General features: G+C 43.9%; 1 protein-coding gene across 3 annotated transcripts; it reads right to left on the bottom strand.

Annotated features, from left to right (window-relative positions):
* Positions 1-2,310: 2,310 nt before the first annotated feature.
* Positions 2,311-10,872, bottom strand: NUDT2 (nudix hydrolase 2). 3 transcript variants are annotated; one of them, XM_086769981.1, is made up of 3 exons: positions 10,845-10,872; positions 9,317-9,474; positions 2,311-3,254 (listed from the first exon to the last, which is right to left on the bottom strand). In XM_086769981.1, exons 2-3 carry the CDS (start codon positions 9,447-9,449, stop codon positions 2,941-2,943), a joined length of 447 nt encoding a protein of 148 aa, XP_086626107.1. In that variant the 5' UTR covers positions 9,450-9,474; positions 10,845-10,872; the 3' UTR covers positions 2,311-2,940. The 3 variants fall into 3 exon arrangements, with proteins under 3 accessions (XP_086626107.1, XP_086626108.1, XP_086626106.1); XM_086769982.1 differs by lacking the exon at positions 10,845-10,872 and adding an exon at positions 10,565-10,762; XM_086769980.1 differs by lacking the exon at positions 10,845-10,872 and having other exon boundaries at positions 9,317-9,597.
* Between the last annotated feature and the right edge of the window lie 5,833 nt (positions 10,873-16,705).

Here is a 16,705-nt window from a genome sequence, read left to right as displayed (position 1 = left end):
TTCACTTTACCTAAATTAAGTTATTGGGCTATTCCTGTGGAGCTTGGACTTCTCTTGAGTTTTATTTTACTTAACCTAAGGCAAAGTAAGGTCTCTAGGGAATTTAAATTCTCTGGTTTTTTTTTTTTTTTAATTTTTCTTTTAAACTTGGATCCGCAGCATGGTAAAAAGTTAACTGCCACAAGATATTATTACGACCAAGAACTTAGCTGGTCTCAAGACAGAAAATATAAACCTTATTGGTTGAGGGCATAAAAATCATAGAGGTCAGAAATAAATGTTTGCCCCAGGCAGATTATTCCATAATTACTTACTGGAGGGTTTCCCACACACTCCTCGGGAAAGTGGCTTACTACTAGCCACGGGCAGTGGCACTCTTTCTTCACCAGTGAGCAGCAAACACAAACAACAGCATCAGAATTAAATTCTAACTTTCCAATGTTTCCACTTTAAAACAAATCCAAAGACCTTTGGGTCAAGCTTCCAAATGCGTAAGCATCATTTTACACACAAAATTTACGTACATTCTGTACGTAAGTCGCTCAAAATGCATTCACAATGCCTCACCAGTTATCACAGTTACATCCCTTGTACCTTTTTCTACCACAATTAAGATGCTCGCCTTTGAAATGTTGTCCGAGGAGCACATCACTTCACAGTGCATAGCACTTGTTACTCTCCGAAACCTTGACACACTTTGGGAACATGATGTAGGCAGTGTCATCAAAATGCAGATACTTGGAGTTCAGCTAATGCTGTGCTTTCCAAAGCAGTAAGCACTTACGTTCATTACTGCTGAATGGGAAGAACAGATGACTTGTTAATGACTCTCTATAATTCATACTTAATATGCTAATTTTGCTCATAAACATGAAGGCAATAACACCATTGTTTACATAGCACGGATTAAACGGTAGCTCAAACAATAATATAAAAATAAGACTGTGAAGCAGCACTGGCTTTTAACTATTTTTCTTCCACTCCCTTTTACTAGTTGTTATCTTTTAGTCATTTCTCATTGGTTTACCAACATTAGATGCTAGAGACAAATTTTCCAAGGTACAGATAGAGGAGCTGAAGGTGCAAGTCTTCATCACAACAGGTTTTTAAAAGCATGTCGGCCAAAGTACATCAGGAAAGACTTCAAAATAGCTCATTTTGCCTTGGGGCTGGACCAGATGACAGTGGGAGACACTTACCATCCTCTGCTTCTAAAGCTAGCTGACACTCAGAGCAAGTGCACCTGTGTGCTCTTCACTCTCTGCCATCACCTGAATGCAATGCTTTTAAACAGTGTTCATAATCAAAATAAAACTGTAAAGTGGAGAAAACTTAAATTGTTTATGTATGTGTATATATATTAAAAGCTCCTTTACAGTGCATCCCTGTGTGTGTGTATATATATATATATATATACACACACACAAAAAAAATTATGCACTATAAGGGGGCTTTTATAAACCACTCTACAGGAAGATAACAGAGTGATGAGCAAGACACCAACGTCACAGCGGTAATAACATTATTAATGTATGCTGCACCAAAGGATTAGTGCTGCATAACTGCACAGTAACATGATACTAAACTGCCGCCCATATTTTTCAGCCCAGTTATGCTGCATCTCTGGTATCACAGGTCTTCTCCAGGGCTGATGTGATGCTGATGACCCTCGTCTCACTCCTGCAGGAAGGAGGAAGACAAAGCGGAAGCAGAACCCACTTTCTCATATGCTTATTTGCTTTGCGAGGTCCAAGTGCCTAAGCAGCAAAGGCTAGAGGAAACCTAGGGAAGAAGGGACATTTGTTATCCTCCAAAGTTCCTTGGAATTCAGAAAACCTCATGCCTCATCCAAAAATGTTAATAATGCCATCATGCTTTTTTGGTATTTATGTAACAAAACATCCAAAAGATTATGAGTAATTTTTATAAACTGAACACATACAATCATACAGAGCGCTAACAATCTCAGCTCCCACCAATGTCAACAACAAAAGAGAGGTCCACAGGAAAGCTGGTGCAGGCAAGCTCATCTGTACCACCACAGGCTACTGCAATCACCTGGCTCCAGTATCTACAGCACAGCACGCGGCCCTGCTGCCCACACATAGGTGCAGGCTGCAGCCACAGAAACACAGATGCCATCAAACAGACACAAGATTGCACATTACCTTAGATATTCTGCGCAGAAAATGGTATATTATGCAGATAGATTTCCCTTTCCCAACCCCCTGCATAAAGTACGGCCAATGTGTCCATTAAAAAGAAAAAGGAGAAGAGAGGCAAAAAAACCTTCAAGTTTACCATTTAAATACTGTACATCAACTGTTTACTAAGGCTCTTTGGATGGAAAATGTTTTCATAACAGTACATCAGTGATGTACATAAATTCACGATACAAACAAACAAGACCTGAAATGATTTGACAAGTTATCACAGCATACCAGTGGAGGAGTTGGGAACAGAAATACTGCTTCTCCACTTGAAATGCAAGGTGCAACTTCGGCAGTAAACATTTTGTTATTAAAAAAATCTCCATATGCTCATTTTCTCAGCCCTGTAGTTCTACATCAGCAAGTCAAGAAATAGAGTGTTTGATTTTTGAAAAAGATGTGTGCTTGTTCAGCACTTCAAGGGGAAAAAAGAGAAAAAAAAAAAAGATAAAAGGAGACAGGGACAGAGGAAGTCTTTGTTAGCTCTGGGTTTCAGTTCAGACATCTCTGGCTCACGGTTCAATCAGACTACGCTTTTTTTGCATCAGCTAGGGGAGGCAAAAGTATGAGCTATTTAAAAGCTCTTCACTGAATTAGTACAGATTTAAAAAAGAAATCTACTTTTCTGCAGCCATGTAGTTCTTCTCCTGGTTTAAAAAAAAAAAAAAATAATAAAAGCAGGCCATGGCCACACGTCTTAAAAATTCCCCTTATTCTTTCACAAACTTATTTATTCTTTGGAGCAGAGAAACTGATGCACTTCTTTCAGTGTACTTTGCATGTCTTCATACTCTGCAAATTTGCAAGCATCCTCCAGTTTCAGCCATCGGAAAGCCTGGTGCTCCTCCGAGAGCTTGATTTCTGTGTTACAGTCCTTCATTTCTGCCAGCCAGTAAATGACAGTCTTAGGTTTGCCACGGACAGGATAGTGCAGTTCTTTCTTGTACCCCTCGATGAGGGTGAGCTGACTGGCCTGAAGACCAGCCTCTTCCTGCGTTTCCCGGAAGGCTGTCTGCAGGTCATCCTCTCCTGGATCCACATGGCCTGTCAAGAAGGTGAAAAACTAAGTTTGAGAAGGAAACTCTGATTTTGCTTATCCAGCTGACAATTAGGAAATACTGGGAGACAGAGATGAGAGTACACTGTAGCTGATACAGAATCAAATGGAAACTGGAGAATAGAGATTGCTTTTCTGACTCTTACGACTTGATTTGCTTTGTCTTGTGACTTTTAGAGAATCCTAGAGAATCTTAGAGAATCCTAGAATGGTTTGGGTTGGAGGGGACCTTCAAAGGCCATCCAGTCCAACCCCCCTGCAAGGACCAGGGACATCTCCAACCAGATCAGGTTGCTCAGAGCCCCATCCAACCTGGCCTGCAATGTTTCCAAGGATGGGGCATCAACCACCCTTCTGGGCAACCTGTGCCAGTGTTCCACCACCTTCACTGTAAAAATTTTTTTCCTAATATCCAATCTAAATCTACCTCCCTCTATTTTTAAGCCGTTAGCCCTTGTCCTGGCACATCAGGCCCTACTGAAGCATTTTCCCCTATCCTTCCTGTAGGCCCCCTTTAGGTACTGGAAGGCTGCTATAAGATCTCCCCAGAGCCACCTTCTTATCAATGCTGAACAGCCCCAACACTCTCAGCCTGTCCTCATAGGAAAGGTGCTCCAGCCCTATGATCACCTTCATGGGCTCCTCTGGACCCTCTCCAACTGGTCCATGTCCTTCTTATGTTAGGGGCTCCAGAACTGGACACAGTACTCCAGGTGGGGTCTCACCAGAGTGGAATAGAGGGGCAGAATCCCCTCTCTCAACCTGCTGGCCACGCTCCTGTTGGTGCAGCCCAGGATGTGGTTGGCCTTCTGGGCCGCAAGGGCACATTGCTGGCTCATGTTAAGCTTCTCATCCACCAGCACTCCCAAGTCCTTCTCCTCAGGGCTGCTCTCAATCCATTCTCTGCCCAGCCTGGATTTATGCCTGGGATTGCCTTGACCCAGGTGCAGGACCTTGCACTTGGCCTGGTTGAACTTCATGAGGTTGGCATGGGCCCACCTCTCGAGCCTGTCAAGGTCCCTCTGGATGGCATCCCTTCCCTCCTGTGTGTTGACCACACCACACAGCTTGGTGTTGTCAGCAAACTTGCTGAGGGTGAACTCGATCCCACTTTTCATGTCGCCGACAAAGATGCTGAACAGGGCCAGGCCCAATACCGACACCTGAGGAACACCATTCATCACTGGTCTCCACTTGGACATTGAACCATTGACTACTGCTCTCTGAGTGCAGCCATCAAGCGAATTCCCTATCCACCAAGTGGTCCATCCATCAAACCCATGTCTCTCCAGTTTACAGAGAAGGATTTCGTGTGGAACAGCGTCAAATGCCTCGCAGATGTTAATGTGGATGACATCAGTTCCTTGTCCCTTGTCCACCAATGCTGAAACCCCCTCACAGAAGGCCACCATATTGGTCAGGCACAATTTGCCCTTAGTGAAGCCGGCTGTCACCAATCACCTTCTGAAACTCCTAGTGGCCTCTCAGCACTAGACATCTTTTCTTCCCAGTCCTCCTCTCCTCTTCTGAAGCACTCTGCACCCGTAATCATAGAATCACAGAATAGTTAGGGTTGTAAGGGACCTTCAAAGACCATCCAGTCCAATCCCCCTGCAGAGCCCCATTCAGACTGCCCTTGAACGTTTCCAGGGATGTTCCACCTTTGATCATACTAAGGACTGGGTGCCTCATGAACATTTTTCCTTCATCCAGTTAAAGGGGAGACTGCTCATCTGCAAGATTCTTCATCATGTCTAAACCCTTCCCTCCCGCAGAGGCTTAAGGCTCAGTTCTGCAAAGCTCCATGCCAACAGCCCAGAAACAACCAGACCAGGCACCAACAAATGCCATTTAAAAGGTGGATTTCAGTTCTGCACTTAAGGGTATTTTTATTTCTATCCCATATTTCCTTCTGAAACGCAGCAAGCCTAAAAGCCAGTCCTTTCACCAGTTGCGTAGTTCTTCTAGAACAAATCATTTATTTTACGTTGCTCAGAATGAGAGATGCCATTACAAACAACGGATAAATATAACACATCCCCAGCTGTTTGTACTCTTGTTGAGAAATGTCAGATTTGGTTTTCTCATGAAAGCTCCACACCAAAACATAAATAGAACAAGCCAACTAAGATCTCAAAAAAGCAACATCGCAGGAGTTGGGAGGCTTCAAGAGGAAAAAAAAGTTAAGCTTTATTTTTGCCCTTGGTGTCACTCTATTTTCTATGTAACTGACTGCAAACAGCCGTAATTTCATCACAGAAATGAATATTTCGTCAGAGCCCAGGCACCAAAAGCCACCCTTTAGTGCTAGAACTGGGGTATGTAGGAAGCTCACTTTGCTTTCCCAACAGGTCTCACTCACTTCTTTGTCTGTGGTATCAGAAGCTTAAACATATCTTACAACGTGACATCATCTCAAATGTAAAATATACTTCTATTTCAAGCAGCAGCTGTGCAGAAAACAGCATCTGACGTTGCACTTGATGTCTCGGATATTTGAGAATACACTGAGGCATTAAGTAAAAATATTTTCCCCCTGAATCTCAGCACTGCAAGTCAAGCTGTCTCCTTTTTGACAAAGTATGTATTTCCATAGCTGGGACTTACTACTAGTAGTTGAGAAATAGAATCCATTTGGCTTTGCACAGCTGGATTACTTTTACAGTACCCACAGCAAATGCCCACAGAACATCCATGAACAGAAAGCAATCACTACTTTTTGTGACAGTCATGATCCATAGTCACCAGACGTGCAAGGAGTTGAGGCAGCAATAAAGCTGGAGGGCTGAGATTCGGTTTCAACTCAAAAGACACCAGTGCAACCTCCTGCTCTTCTGCACAGCAGAAGGCAATCACCTGACCCTGCTGTTGATAACCTCAAGTCTAAGCTCAGTAAGTTTCCAGCTGTGTGCAGTATAATCTACCTACTGGGAGAAAAAGAACTGCTGGGAGCACCTCACACCACAGCTTCCAGACCCTCCCAGCTGTTCGCAGTAATGCGGTTCCAATATGCTGAGGAGGAAAATGAACCCCACATCCCCTTCTCATCATCCTCGGCTAGGGCCAAGTCACAGTTCTAGGAGTAGAGATGAGAAGGATGAAGCTCAAGTGGGGGGATCCAAGCAAGTCAAATTTAATCCCATAAGGGTTGCAGTTGCTTAGGGAACTTTTAAAATACCAATGTACAGCTGTAGCTTTAAACTGCCTTTTGTGTGCTCTTGGAGATAATTACAACTTCTCATTCTGACTCCTGCCACATAATATTTATGTCTGCATCATATACAAATTATATTACCGCATTGCACAACCTGAGGCTACCTTTGAAGACCCTACCGCAGAGAATATGTAATGTAATAGCTCCTCTTCATTCATTGCCCCCAAATCTGCACCAAGCTACTATTAAAGGCTGCCATTAGATTGCAGCTTTTGATCTATAAAACCTTAAACAATATGTCAAGGGAGGTGATTCTGCCCCTCTACTCTGCTCTGGTGAGACCCCACCTGCAATACCGCCTGCAGCTCTGGAGCTGTCAGCACAGAATAAACATGGAATTGTTGGAGTGAGTCCAGAATAAGGCAACAAAAATGATCAGAGCGCTGGAGCGCTTCTCCTATGAGGAAAGACTGAGAGAGTTGGTGTTGTTCAGCTTGGAGAAGAGAAGGCTCTTGGAAGACCTTTTTTTGCAGTCTTTCAATACTTAAGAAGCCTTTTAAGAAAGATGGTGACAGACTTTTTAGTAGGGCTTGTAGCAACAGATTATATATACTGTTTTAATATTTTTGTTGGTGACACGGACAGTGGAATCGAGTTCACCCTCAGCAAGTCTGCTGATGTGGTGTGGTCGACACACTGGAGGGGAGGGATGCCATCCAGAGGGACCTTGACAGGCTCGAGAGGTGGGCCCATGCCAACCTCATGAAGTTCAACCAGGCCAAGTGCAAGGTCCTGCACCTGGGTCAAGGCAATCCCAGGCATAAATCCAGGCTGGGCAGAGAATGGATTGAGAGCAGCCCTGAGGAGAAGGACTTGGGAGTGCTGGTGGACGAGAAGCTTAACATGAGCCAGCAATGTGCCCTTGCAGCCAACCACATCCTGGGCTGCATCAAGAGGAGCGTGGCCAGCAGGTTGAGAGAGGGGATTCTGCCCCTCTACTCTGCCCTGGTGAGACCCCACCTGGAGTACTGTGTCCAGCTCTGGAGCCCCTAACATAAGAAGGGCATAGACCAGTTGGAGTGAGACCAGAGGAGCCCACAAAGGTGATCAGAGGGCTGGAGCACCTCTCCTCTGACAATCGGCTGAGAGAGTTGGGACTGTTCAGCCTGGAGAAGAAGGTGGCTCCAGGGAGACCTGATAGCAGCCTTCCAGTACCTAAAGAGGGCCTGCAGGAAATCTGGGGAGGGAATTTGACAAGAGCATGTAGTGACAGGATGAGCGGTAAGAGTTTTAAACTGAACAAGGGTAGATTTAGATTAGATGTAGGGAATAAATTCTTCACTATGAGGGTGGAGAGGCACTGGAACAGGTTGTCCAGAGAAGTTGTGGATGCCCCATCCCTGGAAGTGTCCAAGGCCAGGTTGGAAGTGTCTTTGGGCAACCTGGTTTAGTGGAAGGTGTCCCTGCCCATTGCACAGGGGTTGAAATTAGATGATTTTTAAAGTCTCTTCCCACCCAAACCATTCCATGATTCTGTGAATCTATACATGGAAAAAATTTTTTACAATGAGTGTGGTGGAACACTGGCACAGGTTGCCCAGAGAGGTGGTGGATGCCCCATCCCTGGAAACATTCAAGGCCAGGTTGGACGGGGCTCTGAGCAACCTGATCTGGTTGGAGATGTCCCTGCTTCTTGCAGGGGGGTTGGAACAGATGACCTTTAAAGGTCCCTTCCAACCCTAATGATTCTATGATTTTATGATTTTGAGCATGTGAGATGTATGCCTATGAGTCACTTCACTCCCTACCGAAATGCCTAGAAGTAATTTCAATTGCTTGTCCAGAATTACTGTGTTCCCCATGAACCTTTCTACATGGGCCTCTCGTCTCACAACAGCTAATCATGTCCTAGCATATGTTTTTTAGCTCTCGAGTAGGCTGCAAGCTCTACTCCCTTAGGCTTTTGGTGAAGTGGACAAAGGGGAAGGTTTGGAAACTTTTGTTCTTTCCCTTAATAGGAGAGCGTAGTTGATACTATTACAAGCTTTTTTTCAAATTCCTGTTTACAAACTGCTCCTGCACGATGCTTTAAGAACACGACATTTTAAAGAACAAGAAGCAAAAACTAGTAGGAATAAATCTCAGGGTAAAAAACAGCATGTAAGAAGATCTACAAAGAACCTGAAGTATATCTGTACTGCACTTTTCCCGATACTAGGGCTGCAACTATCACTGGCTCTGCCATGCGTCTTTCTTGGAGCACCAGGCTTTTCTCCTCCTTTGGGGCCTCACTAACGAACAAGGATGGCTTAGGTGAAGATGGCTGATAAGGTTACTTCTAGCTGTCCCTCTCATCTCTGCTGCATTAGATACATGCTTTTCACCAGTGATCTCCTGAGGCTGAAGAAACTACCGCATCCTCTAAGAAAAGCATTTTAAAATAAATCATCACCAATTTCAGTTTGCCCTCTAACGTGGCACTGTAAACTGTGACGCTTCTGATTATACGTGGGTCAAACAACTCTGCATTGGCAACAGCTGTATTTGGCAGATAGTCAGACTTGAGCAAAAAGGTAAAAATTTCTCTAGCTACCTAATTTCAGCTGCCTGCTCAATATCTGCCAGAAACACCAGATATCTGAGGAGCATGATTGGGTGACCTCCTCCCAGCCCCGATCAGTTGTGCCCAACGGTTTATACAGTCACAGCTTGCAAAGAGTTTCAGCTACAAAACTCCCCACTCTGCTGCACAAACAGCATAATCAGCAGCTACTGTCAACTGATTAACTGCCCCTCAGAGCTGACCTTAGCAGCATTCAGTCAAAGTTCAGTCTGTAATCTCACTCACTCCTGACACAAACGATCTTGAAGTGTGTTATCAGAAAAAAACATCACCTTTGGGTGGGGTCCAGTGATGGGTCCCATAGGATGTCTGAAGGAGGAGGTATTCAATACCGTCAGTGACCTTAGAAGATGGTGCTGACTGCAGCCTCCTGTAGATGATCAAGCCACAAGCTCTCACAGCCATGCCCCTCTGTTAAACTCACGGAGAGCTGTGGAAGAGCACAGAGGATCAAGCAGGAACATACAACGTATAGCTCAGACTAGTTGTATTTAGCCAGGAAATGTATCTCAGTGTGGGCTAAAAGCCATCCACCCTTTTCTACTTACTACACAAGTAAACTGCATCTTATCAATTCTCTTTGAATTCTAAAAAAAAAAAATTAGTCCTTTCCTTTTAAAACAAGGAAACAGGCACCTATATAAAAGCCTTAAAAAAACAAGTGATCAAGAAGCATGAAACATGATCTTTCTTTGCTGCTGATGTAATACAAACCACAGCATAGGGAGAAAAAAAAAAAAAGATAAAGCAAAAGCAAAGTCACTGATTAACACTGTGAAGCTTTTCCACTGAAAAAATACAAAGGCTCCATGCAAAGATGCCTCAACATCACTGGAAGTGGCACACAGAAATAATTGCCCAATACAGATCTCCTGCAGCACATAACTCCTCAAGATGCCAGCAGCAGAGCTGAGAAAATGAATGCCAAAGGACAAGCTCTCTGCTGTCTGGGCTAGACAGGAGGCTGTTATACAAAACTAAAAGCTTTTGGCATACAGGTTTACCCCTAATTTGATGTAATCAGAAAGGAACACACCTCTTAAGTGACAAGTATTGTAACCAATAAGCTAAACAGCCAGGACAACCGGTCCTACACAGAAGAAAAAAAAAAAGACAGAAACGTGAAAAATCAATTTAAAAAAAATCCAGCAGTGCCCAGTTCCAGGCAAAGCTTTGTATTTTGACAGAACCGCACATTTCGAGAAGTAAAACACTTAGACTGTTTTTCCCTGGGATGCCCGGTGAGGCACTGCGACACCCGCAGTTACCAAACTGGCAAACCACGGCACAGAGCCCTTCACCTCCACCACCCAAGCCCCAGGATGGGTTCAGCTCCCTCGGTTAACCCTCTTTAACCGCCTCAATTCGGCTCCCCCCCACACACCAAACCCGCGGGTAGCACGGGCACCACTCCCGCCCGATTCGCAGCCGCGGGGCTGCCCAAGGCGAGAGGCCAGCACCGCCTCCCGTCCGCCCCTGGAAACGCCGCGCTGGGACGCCCAGAGCCTGGAAGGACAAACCTCCCCCAGGGCCACCAGCCCAGCGGCCCCCCGGGCCCGGGTCCCCGTCCCCCCTGTCCGCAGAGGGGGCCCCTCCCGGCCCCTCGGCCCGCTCCCAGCGGGCAGGGCCCCCTCCTCCGGCACCGGGCTGAGGCGGGGGGGACCAGGCCTGGCGGCCCCGGGAACGCACAGCTCCTCCGGCCGCCGCCATAGCAGCAGAAGGACAGCGGGGAAGGAACCGGCCGTGGAGGCCCACGACCCCGGACACCGCAACCGCGGCCGCCATTGACCTCCGCCCTACCCTTCGCTTCCGGGCCGGCGAGTAGGCGGGGCGCAGCGCACGACCGAAGGCAGCCTCAACCAATCACAGAGGCACAGGAGCGGGCGGTAGCTCCTTCACTCTCGTTCCGCCCTCTCTTCCCGCCCCACGCCTTTCTCTCGGCTCCGGAGACCTCGGATTGGTTTTTGCCCAGCGGGACACGCCCCATCCGCGCCTCTCCCTCGTCCTATTCGCTGGCTGCTGGCACGAGATTGCGCGCGAGCGTTTGAAGCGGGAAAAAGCGTTGTTGCCATGGGGACACGGCCTAGTCCCTGCTACAGAGCGGCGCCGCGGCCGGTGAGTGGCTGCGGGGGCCGCGGGCAGGGAGGGCGCGGCGGCGGCGGCGGCGGCGGCGGCGGAGGGGGTGCCTCCCGTGAGGTGAAGGGAACGGCTACGCCGAGGGAAGGAGGGGGAGTTGACCCGGGGATCATCACCCTCCCCGGGCGCTGGGGCAGCGCCCTTAGCCCCGTCCCGCCGCAGAGCTCGAGCTGGCTGCGGTGCGGTTAGCTGGGCCGCCACCTGCTCTGCCCCCCACGGCTCTGATGCGTGCGGGGCTGAGAGGCAAAAAACGGGAAGGATGAGAGGAGAACCTGCACAAGGCGGGGCACAGGGGCGAGGCGGCCGCCTCAGCCCCACGCCCCTTCTTCCAGGGGGTGAAGCTATAGAGTTCCTCAGTCTGGGACTAAATTCAGTGAGGGAAACTATAAATCCCTACGGGGCTAAATTCAGTGACCATGTCCCCCCATCAGTCATACAGTGTAATACCAGATGCGCAGGAGGTTTTCTTTCATACAATTATAAAATAAATATTGAAAGCTATTTGATAAATCTTACTGGCAGGAACAGCTCGGGCACAATTTTCAAATAATCAGCATCCCAATATAACATGTAGATTATTTTCTAAGCATGTGGTTGAATATTAGACACTTCCCATTTTCCATGCAGCTGTTGTTTTAAGCAGTTGTCAGGGATCAGCTGTAGGATGCAGTTTCTTCTACTGAGGTCACCAGACTATACTTAGTATGAAGGGATGATTATAGAAAATAGCAGTCTCTTGCCAGTTGAAAAATACTGTTGGAAAACAAAAAAAAAAAACAAAAACCAACCCAACATTTCATTGTTAAGTCTGTTCCAAAGAGCAGTTAAATGAATTGTCATTTTAGTAAGTAACTCTACGTTAGGTATGTCAGTAGCAAAGGAAGTAGGAGTGTTGCTGTAGGGAGAAGACCTGCATCATGATCCAACATAAAATAGTTGTCATTTAACATTAGCAGTATTCGCTTCTCTCCAATAGCTTTTACTACACTGAAACTATAAGCAGTTATCTATTGCTAGTATTCAGCTTTGTTCCTCGTATCTTGAAAACAGGCTGCTACACCACTTGTTCCAGTGAGCAAAATAATGTTTAATACCACGCTGTGTCTGTGCACAGGGAGTTGCGTAGTGTAATCCTATGATCTCACAAAGGGAGCTGTTGCTATGTCAAACACCATTTCATAGATTCTTACCTACTGCATTAAACTAAAATTACGAACTCGTGTGACAGTACAGATTATCTCTAATTATGGAGCTTGTGTTTACAAAACACAACCATACCCTGACCCCATTCTTCACATTCTTCACTCTAGTTTCCAAGGAATAGGGTCAGAATGATTAAAGGTAAAGCATTTTGTGTGGGAAAAGCAAATTAGCCATTCACTTCTGGAGAGCTAAGTCAGATTTGGTTTTGGATCAGAGTTAAAAAAAAGCTTAATATTCAGATGAATAAGAAATAAAGCTGGATGACTGGTGGCGTGAGTTAAAAAGTCTCCCTTTTTTCTATCTTATGATAGCCAGGGTAATGTGGTTACAAGTAATGAGTATGATACACTGCTATAGTTGTGGTCAGGAGAGGAAACATACCTACTAGCTACATGCGTTTACAAATTTTATAAGTTTTTAACTTTCCATTTCATAAGGTACTTATAAAGAAAAATTATTTACATAATGCAAAGAGACAGGCAGGAAAACAAGGTGCTCTTTAGGTTTTGTACACTGATTAACAACTACTATGTTTTTCAGATGCCCTTGAAAATTGTGCCTAATAAAATTATTTCATGATCAGACCAGAGTTCATGATTCAGAATTGTTATCTTATATTATTTTCAGGATTAAATGTATAGTTGCATTAGTTTGCATTTGTAGGAGTGCCAGATAAGATTTCTGCACTTTGCCGTGACTTAATTTCCCCAGTTTAAGATACGGATATAGTGTGACTTTTGTCATGTCTCGCTGGTGACACTCAGGAGTACCAATGGAAGTCAGCTAAAATTGTCCGGTAAATATGAATAAGCTACAGTGGTGAATAATCACATGGCATGTGATTTTCATTCACGTGAACAAGGCACTCAGATCTTTAATATGTCAGAGGTTAATAATGATCAAGATATAGTGGTCTAAGGCAGCTTTATTCTTAAAATAGTCTATGTAGGGATTTTACTTGATGTATTTTATGCGCAGTGACTGACACTCACTGAGTGAGCATCTTTGGAGGCCAGCCTTTTCTCCGCTTTGAAAAGCACATTGAGGATGAAAAGATCTGTGTAAGAGATAATAAATAATTGAAAGCATTCTAAAATGGAGGATCAGCTCCTAGAGCATAATTTTGTGGTAAGTTAATTTCCTTCAGAATACGTAAAATGTAACCACTCGTTTCTGCTATTTACACCTGACTTTTCTTTTTCCCCCAGCTTTATGACCTTTAAAAACCCTCTGTTACTGAAACAGAGGAGGAGTTCTCTGATGACAAGCTGTGATGTCATTCTGTGCTTTGAGTTGGTCCCTTCATATGAAATTCTAATGCTTTTTTGCAATTAGTACTTATCCATTACCAGCATCTGGCAGCCTTTTAAGATCTTTGTAAAACTTCTTTGCATAAGAAATAAGGTGTAGAGAACTTAGGTTTGCCACATAAAGATGACAGGCCGGCTGGTCCGTTGTTCAGACATCTCACATTTTCCACTGTTAACAGTTTCTCCCTCGCTGCTAGCTTGTGTATTAGTAAGCAAAGATGCTCTGGACTTGGTTGATTTCACTGTTTCACTGAGAAGCTTCAGCATCTTTTTGTCAGTGGCAAAGAAGGTCCCTTGTGTGAGGAGGAGGTGAAAATTTCAAAGGGAAGCTGAGTCCTTCTGCCAGCTAAAATGAGAAGGGCAACCACTGAACAGCAAAGAATTACAAGGAATGTTATAACAGATTGAGTGCAAAGCTTTTCTTAGGCTGAGGCTATCTAACCTTATAACTGAGCGGTCATGGAGAATTATACCTCCCTGATTCCCTTCTTTCTCAAAATATGTTATATGCAATTACTTTAAGAAGTCTTAGGCTTTTGTCTCCATCCTGTTTTCAGTGAAGCCGTCCGTAGCTTTTTGGAGAACAAGACCTGGGCTTTGGTGTGAAACTGTCACACTGAAGAATGTTATATTTCTCTGCCCCAGGATGCAATGTTCTCTCAGGTGAAGAAACAAAATTAGATTCTGACAACAACTGAGAGAATGCTGGCTCTTATTTATTGTAAAAAAAAATAAAAGTCTTCTCTGTTTTTGCCAGAAGATGGCATTATCATTAACAATTTAGGATTCTTGAAAACCTACCAATAGTCTTATTTCTTTACAAAGCCAATTTATTTTGAAGAATTATGTATCTTTTTCAGAAACAGAATCTTCAGACACAAAGAACTCTACAGTTTTGGATGAACTAAAGTATTATTTTAAGGAGGAGAAAGGCGCTCCTTTCTTTTAGAGCCTTTCTTTTAGAGCATAGCTGACTAAAACGCCAGAAGAGTTTCAGTGACAACTGCATTTTCCTCTGAATTCTCTCACGTATGAACCAGATGAAATCTTTTACAAAATCGTCTACTCTTGAGTTTTAAAGTAATCAGAAAGGCTAGAACCCATCACCATGACAACTACTTAATTTTTTTTCCCCATGGTTAATTAATTTGTTCCTCCTTTATTAGTCAATGTTCAGTTTTCCTAGGTTGTGAAGTTTCTGTTCCATGGATGGAGAGACACTAGAGTTACCTCATGAAGCCACTTAGATCCAGTAAGATTTATTATATCTGGGGACGCAGAAGAAATTATATTACTTTCCGGGCAAGCTCTCATTAAGAAGCCATTTAGTTGCTTTCACATGGCACAGAGCCTTATCCAGTAGGCCTTGCAGAGCTGCTTACATATGTCAATATTAACCTTCTTGGATATTCTACAGTACCTGTATTACTTGGATTTTCTGTATTTTGAGAATCCTAGTCCCTTGTTACCTCAGATAGTGGAAACCTATCTGTTCAGTCACTTCTAGCTATTTAAATATAGTTTTTAAATTTTTAATGAGAACCTTGACATTGAAATTTTTAGTTCTCTGCCCTTGTCTGCTGCTCTTATTTAGGGAAGTGTCTCCATTTTTTTCCTTTTTATAGTCTCTTCTTTCTCTTGTCTTCAACATTATTATTCCCCATCCCTGGAAACACTCAAGGCCAGGTTGGAGTGGGCTCTGAGCAAGCTGATTTGGTTGGAGATGTCCCTGCTCCTTGGAGGTTGGTTGGACTGGATGACCTTTAAAGGTCCCTTCCAACCCAAACTATTCTATGATTCTATGACTCTATTATAAGTAAACTAAAGGTTAATACTGAATTAGTTCTTGCACTAATCTTTGTCCACTCTGTATTTAACTTAAGCACATTTAAAGATGTAGGTGTAATCTAGGATACAGACTGAGAGTAGGCAAAATAAATTTGTTGGATTGTTTTAATCTTTAACAGATTCTCAGTGTTTTGAGATTGGTGTCTTGACTTTGTGTTCTAGCTACTCCTTCATCAAACAAGATAAGTTTCCCATGGCATTGCATACAGACAGTTACACAGGACCTGTACTAATTTTATATTTTAAGCTACCTTATGTAAGATAGGCATTTTTTCAAAACATAACCCTTCTTTAAATTAAGTCTGAAGTTCCTGTGGAATTTTATCTGTTAGAAAAGTTGTGAACACTTTTGAAAACGCAAACACCTCATTGAATTCCTTCTCTGTCTCCAGACAGAGCATTAACTGTATACATCTTGTCCAGCCATAGCAGTCAACAATAGCTGCAATTCGTCAAAATAAGAACAGCCAAGAAAGAGGAGATAAAGCTGTTGTCATCAGCCATGGCCTCCTTATCTTCTGACTTGTGCTGATCTCAGGCCCCTCCAAGTGCTGTTGGCAGCTGTTGCCTCCTTATCCGTCTAGTTTGTGCTAGTCTCAGGGCCATCCTTTATGTAACTCAGTAAAAGTTATGAAAACTCAATAAAAATCCAGCAAAAGTTCACAGCTTGTGGCCTAAGGCCTCTGCAAATCTAGCCACTCATGCTAAGTAATGCTAAGCAGACAGCATACCACACCACACAAAATTACGCAGCAATTCTTATATCCTAATGCTAAATGATTGACTCTAGCTGATGCATTTTATTTCTAACATCTTATTTAAGCTAAACAACTAATATTTCTTAACAGAACGTATCTTAAATTACAGGTGAAAAAACTTAAATAACTTTGTTTTGTTGAATGTTATTGTAACTTCCAAACATGAGTAAGAGCTGTATTTGCTATGGTCCTAGACTGAGCAAAGATATAAGAAGGCAGTGGGCAACAGATACTTGAAGTGCTATCATTTTTCCATTTTATGGAACAAGTAAAAATATCCGCAGATATTAATCCATCTGTATACAGACAGCTGCAGAATGCATTGCTAGGGAGACATGAGTGAAGGAGTTGAGGGTTTTTTGGCATACCTTTCAGTGATGCATGTTGCTTTTTTGGGTTTCTCAAG

Source organism: Chlamydotis macqueenii, chromosome Z (assembly GCF_036417535.1).
Source record: "Chlamydotis macqueenii isolate bChlMac1 chromosome Z, bChlMac1.mat, whole genome shotgun sequence".
Lineage (NCBI taxonomy): Eukaryota > Metazoa > Chordata > Aves > Otidiformes > Otididae > Chlamydotis > Chlamydotis macqueenii.
This window is presented reverse-complemented; position numbering and strand designations above follow the sequence as displayed.

Bases quoted from the DNA above. Each gene is read 5' to 3' on its own strand.
- NUDT2 (XM_086769981.1), bottom strand. From the start codon at position 9,449: ATGGCTGTGAGAGCTTGTGGCTTGATCATCTACAGGAGGCTGCAGTCA. The intron at 3,255-9,316 runs GTGATGTTTTTT...CCTTCTTGACAG, and splicing joins TCACTGGACCCCACCCAAAG to GCCATGTGGATCCAGGAGAG.